General features: G+C 49.7%; 1 protein-coding gene across 4 annotated transcripts in view; it reads right to left on the bottom strand.

Annotated features, from left to right (window-relative positions):
• Positions 1-2,890: 2,890 nt before the first annotated feature.
• Positions 2,891-6,288, bottom strand: part of Yeats2 (YEATS domain containing 2) — a 100,077-nt gene continuing 96,679 nt past the window's right edge. For 3 of the 4 annotated variants that reach the window (XM_059277878.1, XM_059277880.1, XM_059277879.1), the window contains exons 30-31: positions 5,687-5,760; positions 2,891-4,488 (exon numbers count right to left, since the gene is read on the bottom strand). In XM_059277878.1, the coding sequence (XP_059133861.1) occupies positions 4,380-4,488; positions 5,687-5,760 (183 nt within the window). In that variant the 3' untranslated portion in view covers positions 2,891-4,379. The remainder of the gene's footprint in view (positions 4,489-5,686; positions 5,761-6,288) is intronic. The other variant, XM_059277881.1, reaches the window with a different exon arrangement.

Here is a 6,288-nt window from a genome sequence, read left to right as displayed (position 1 = left end):
TAATTTCTGTTGTCTCCCCTCAACACAAGGACTAGAAGGGACTACCATGCACACCCATGAGGAGCTGGGTGCATGTCTGGGGAGCATCCCCTACAGGGACCTTTAGCTCCGGCCTGCTGGCTCCCCAACTCTGGTTAGGTACTCACTACCCCGCTGTGGGGACAACTCACTCCATCTTTGGAGAACTTGTTCTCATGGGTTGCAGCCAGTATGGCTGTGTAGAACAAGCCCATCCCCTTTGCACAACCACCTCTCAAACATTAGAAAGGACTATGTCTAAGAAGCTTGGTACTGTTCGGTAAGAACTGTAAGGGTTCCCTTCAAAGCCAAGGCAGGGGAGGCAGCTCAGGCCTCCCACACAGCATCCCCTCAGAGGTGCTAGCAGGCCCAGCCTCCCCCTTGCTGGCCGAGGAAATGCTGTTGAGTCATTCTGAAGGGAAAACTGGAACCATGTGCATACCAAGGGTCCTGTTACACTAGATTTGCCAGTGTGCATGCTCAGTGTTCCTAAGAGGGAAGAGACTGCCTGCTGGGCACATAAATGTAGGCAGTGAGCAGATTAACAGTTTACTAAAATGCAAAAATGTGCTGGGCAACTTAAGTTATAAACTCAAGTACCTTCTCATTCATCTGGTCTCTCAATAATGACTTTAACAGAGCGTGACGATGCGAATATCCTTGACACTTACAAACTGCACACCCTTCTTGCAGAGGGCTGCAGCTGGCTCCAGCGTGGCCGGTGGCACCTTCTGCCCACCTCAGCTCTCCTGCACCCTTAAGTGGGGAAAGGGACCATCTGTACCACTGCTGCTTCCACACTTGCAGGGACAATGGGAGCTTCCATTTCTGCGTCTAAAAGGGAGGCTGCTGTCGCCTACACCTTGCTGACTTGCTAGGCACATCCCATGCTCAGCACAGTCAAGTCAGCCAAGCATGGCTCCTCAATTGTCCTTTCCTGCTTAACTCTCTTCCCGGCGCCTCTGTCCCTGCTGCAGCCACGGGCAGGCCCCAACTAAGAGCCCCTGGCTGTGTGCTGCCAATGACCACACCACATGCCCGGCAACCCCCTACAACCCCATGCATTCATTCTCTTGGTGTAGAGATGCATGACCCTGCTGCATTCGGCCAGCATAAAGCACACCTGTCCCTTTCTGGCACTGTAGCACCACAGTGGCCATGGAGTGAAGCCGACCTCTGCTAGGTCAGAACCTCAGCAATGTGCCACACAGCTCTTCCCACCAGCCCTCTGCTCTTCAGAAGTCCCTCCTCATTCCAGATCCGAGAAAGGCCACAAAGCTCCATGAGCAACCCAAGAAGCAAACAAGACCAGAGTCAGCCGTGTTCTCCCAGTCCCGAGTCTACCCCCCCCACACACACACAATGTGCACCAAGACCAGAGAAATGCACTGGAGGACCAGCAGGGCTCATCTCTGAGGAGTGTGTGTGTGCTCCAGTATGTGCAGGTACGTGTGTCTGTGTTCCTGTATGTGCAGGTAACGTGTGTTCCTTTATGTGTGGCTGTTGGTGCATTCCTGTGTACACAGATTCATATGTGTGTGTTCCTGTATGGGCAGGTACATGTGTGTGTTCCTGTTTGTGCAGGTATAAGTGTGCTCCAGTATGTTTGGGTACATGTGTGTGTTCCTGTACGTGCGGGTGCTTATGTGTGTATTCCTGTATGTTTGGGTACATGTGTGTGTTCCTGTACGTGCGGGTGCTTATGTGTGTATTCCTGTATGTGTGGGTACATGTGTGTGTTCCTGTATGTGCGGGTACACGTGTAGAGGACAGAAGACAACCCAAAGTGTTTTTCAGGTATCTTTCTCTTTTCTCATTGGTCTGAAGGTCACCAAGTAGGCTAGCCAGCTCCACAGCAGGCCTCAAGGGACCTGCCTCTCTGCCTGTCCAGTGCTCGGTCGGACAGTAAGTGTGCACCACCACGCCGGCCTTGTTTACGTGGGTTCTGGTGACTGAACTCAGGTACTGCACATGCCACCAACTGAGCCATCTCTCCAGCCCTAATTTTTAAAAATACTTTATCATACCTGCTTAAAATTCCTATACAATTTAATAATTTTTATATTCTGTAAGTTTTTAAAAATAAAGCAGTTTAATCTGTTAATTTGAGCAAAGAGTGTTCAATATTGATTACCCCATAACCACAGTGACCGATCTGGGAACTGCCTCTGTCTACTGTGTCTCAACCGAAAGCCCCCAAGGTCCTTTCACAGCTGAAGGAAGGCCTTACCTCTCCATGCCGTACAAGACAGAACTCCAGGCTTCCATTGGCTGGGGTATGCCACCCACCTGAGGTCCAGGGACGCGCCATCGGCACCCATCCTGACCTATGCCCCCCCACTAACCTTACTCTCCAGGGCTCAGCTTTCTGACTCTGTGAAGATGCTTCCCAGCAAGCTAGCTCTGAGGCCTGTATCCCCACGCCTCCTCGCAGAAATCCCCTTCCAAAGTCATAGATTTCAGAACCTCTGGTTCTGTACTGTCTCCACGTTTTGGTAATTTTTTAGAAACTCACGACAGCAGATGAGAATGAAAGGACTATGTCTGGGGTGGATTTCAGACCTCAGCACAGGCCAACTTTACCTGACCAGATAAGCCAGTTTATCAGACTAACTTTCTGCTTTTTTTGTTTTTGAGAAATTGAACCCACTTATGCATTTCCTTTATCCTAAATTGCTTGTATGAAATAATTATGTCCATGGTCACCAAGTGAAGTGTCTTCTGTTTTGTATGTAACTGTGATCCTTTTACATTACACGATTGCAGATTCTTTTTTGATGGAAGGAGAGAGAGTAATTTAAACTCACAAAGACCCATACCACGGCTGCATCCCAATGAGCCCAAGTATGGCGCTTCCAGCTCAGAAAACCCATCACAAATACTAAAAGTTTTATTGTAGACAAAATGATACACAATTATGTTACACATTACGATAGAAAAACACTTGAAACATTAACATACATGGAGACTCTTAAATCATTTGATATTTCTTTAGCAAAAAGCAATTTCTTTAGGTTTTTATCACAACAAATGAATCTGTTCTCATTTGGATATTCTACCTCGCAGGTGTCCGTCCACTTCTGAACAAATCTGTGTGTGGCCTACCGATCTGCGGTGTGGCCTACAGACCCAATTCTGAAGCCTTATACACCACCTCTACCGTAAGCCACGCTCGCCCTATCCCTGCTGGGAGGAATCCTTAAGTATCTGCAGGCCGCTCTGTGTCCTGGCTCACACAGCCACCCGCGGGACCTGGGAGAACAGGCTTTTTGCTGACTCTCACTCAGACCTTCCAAGTTTGCTTTGAGCAGAGTGAGAAGGTTCCACCTGAAACCAAGGTCTTCCATTTGCCCACAATAGTTAGGAGGACTGGACAGTCCCCAGTGGCTGCACAGTCTGTGCTGGCGCTACCAACCACCTATCTGCCCCTCAGGGAGCGGCTCTGCTCCCTCCCGAGCGCTGGCACACCGGGTCAGAGCAGTTCTCGCAAGTAAGGCACTCACAGGTGTTTCAACCCTTGTCATCGCGGCAGAACTCTTTGGCAGAGAAGGACAGGACCTCAGGTCCACTGAGGACACCCCAGGAAGGTTTGCCTCCCCAGCCCCTGGACAAGAGGAGCTTCGGCAGCCCACTGGGCTATGAGGACCCAGTGCCGAGACCTCTGCAGGCCAAGTGCCGGACTCTGGATCATGCTTACACTAACAGTGATAGTCTCCTGGGTTACATGGGCACAGGCCTGATGCCTTCTGATCTCTGCTGGGAACCTCAACGCTGTGACACTGGCTGTCACAGATGCACGGGCATCGGGGTTCCATGAAAACGTCTCAGGCTACAGCCTCCTTGGTGTCTAGCTTTCCACATGGCATATTACCCCTTCTGTAGCTGACTCACACTGGCCAAGAGTGCAGCCCTGCCACACCGAGGCAAGGTAGGAAAAGGTACTTGCTTGCTCTGTTCTTCTTTAGAGTAGCCCAGACCAATGTGTCAGATTTATCTCCGCCTTCTGGAAAGCGGGCCCCAGGTGAACCCAAGCCCACTCCCAAGAGGGAGCACCTTATGTATATGCCTTGTCTCACACTCAGACACCTCCAGAGCCGGTACAGAGTAAAGAAATGCAAGCTGACAAAGTTGTGCCCATCCAGCTTCCCTCCAGAATTGGGAAACAACACAGTCTTAAAAGGGCTGCCCCTGGGACTCAGTGCCCTCGTGATAACGCGCAGTTAGGCGGAAGGAATGGTATGGGAGCCTGAGCATTCTAACGCAGAGAACCACCTTTCCCCGAACACAAGGGTCACCACGGTTTGCATACTTCAGACACGGCTGGCTCCCCATCCTGCTTTTGGGGATCATCTTCGCTGTCTTCACTGATCCTCGTTCAGTCTCCCCATGTGCTTGTTCGTGAGAAAATCCAGAAAAGGAATGTTGCAAATGGCCTGGTGAATATTACTCACTGTGATTTCTTTGGGAACCCTAGTCCAAAAAAAACCCGAAAGTATAATTAGGTGTAATTTGTCAAGTGCACTCAGCAATGATTTAGTCAGTTAATTCACTACAGGGACCATCCTCTTAGAGAAGGAGGTGACGGCAAAGGCTATACGCAATGACTCAGGGCCGTTCTCTCCCGCTTTTTACGAATTCTTCCCCTTTCTGATGAAAGCCCTAACTCCAGTTGCAGTCCTACCCAGGGCTCAAATCTCACCCCCTGGTCACAGCAATGAGGACTTCACGTTGGCTCAATGATTAGCCGGCAGAGAAAAGAAAGAGAGTAAAGTAGACAGCAGAAGACAATGTTTTTACGTCTTCCAAGTGCTTCTAAATCTCAGCAGACTCAAGTGTGCTTCGGAGCACCATGAAAATAGGACAGTCTCTTATCTCAGAAGACGGGAGGCAGAATCCTGGCCAGCCAAGTGTGCGGTTACATGCTCTCATTCAAACCACCCAGGCTGCCACATCAGTCAGGAACACGGAAACCAGGCTCCCCCTGCTTTCCAAGCAGGGCAACGGGGAGCAGGTCTGGACATTTTTGTCCCCAGTTCTTTTTTTTTTTTAAACTCAAGACGTCTATGTTGTCTATGTATGTTTGACCTAATATCCTCAGTTGGGACCTCATCACTGCAGGTACTATATTACAGTGTCAGGATTTTATGACGGCCTTCAGCAGAATAGAAGGAGAAGAGGATGTGGACTACTGTTCTTTTAAGGCCAGGGAACTCTACACCCCACTCAAGAGATGAATGTATCAGGAGAGAAGTGGCAGTGAGCTCCAGGGTCCCCAGCCAGTGAGATGAGTCTGAATCTAGGGCCCGTGATCTGGGACACTGGAGACGACTCCCTTTCAGAGCTCAGTTTCCCAGTTCCTAAGAGAAATAATGTGTCTGCAATGACAAAACACCGTAGGTAGTACTTATCAACTCGGTCTTTATGCAGAACCTGCTGCCTGCTCTACCCCGTGACACAACAGACCTGGGTGTCTATGAAGTAATGGCTGGGAGGGCACAGCTGGACTTTCCACCAAGAGACTCGCTCAGAACTACAGAACGGACCTCAGTCTGCTAATGTCCCAAGCACGGCAACTCTGTCTCCTACTACACTACATTCTGAGTAAAACACAACCTCTTCCAGAGTGCCTAGACTGCAAAGCCTGTTGCTGTCGGCCGGGCAACAGTACCTGTTGGGAGATGCTGTCTGGTATCCGACCGCCAGCGCCTGTCTCAGGATATCACTCACCAGCTGCTCCGTGGCCTACAACAGAAGACTGGTATTGACAAAAGAGCCCCCTGCTGGCCAGCGGGAGGGATGCAGCCGACCTCATCTTCTCCCTAACTTCTGAAATAACTGCCAACTCAGTATTACAAAGGTGGCAGGAAACCTGAATTGTTGTTTAGGGGCCATGATGCAGGGGAATTATAAACTGGATGAAGTGGTTTTCATTAACCAGACATTGTTTCCTAAGGAAAACAGAGTGTTGAGTGAGGTCTGCTAGCGAAGCCTCCCTCTTGGAGGGATGCGGAATGGAGAAGAACTGCTGAGGTAAGGACCAGGCAGGCGTGGAAGCTGTCGCTTTCCTCACCCTTTGCCCAGGGACAGGACGGCTATGGCTGCTTCTCTGTTGTCACAGGCAGGAAAACCCAAGGCCTTTTCCCCTCTCTAAAAAGAGCACGGATACTTCTCACACTAGGATACTTCTCTTAAATAATTTTAAAAAAGATTTTATCTATTTTATGTATATGGTACTCTATCTGCATGTTCAACTTTATGCCAGGAGAGGGC

This window comes from Peromyscus eremicus, chromosome 12 (genome assembly GCF_949786415.1).
Source record: "Peromyscus eremicus chromosome 12, PerEre_H2_v1, whole genome shotgun sequence".
Classification (NCBI taxonomy): Eukaryota; Metazoa; Chordata; class Mammalia; order Rodentia; family Cricetidae; genus Peromyscus; species Peromyscus eremicus.
The sequence above is the reverse complement of the archived record's forward strand: the minus strand, read 5'-3'. Positions and strand labels throughout refer to the sequence as shown.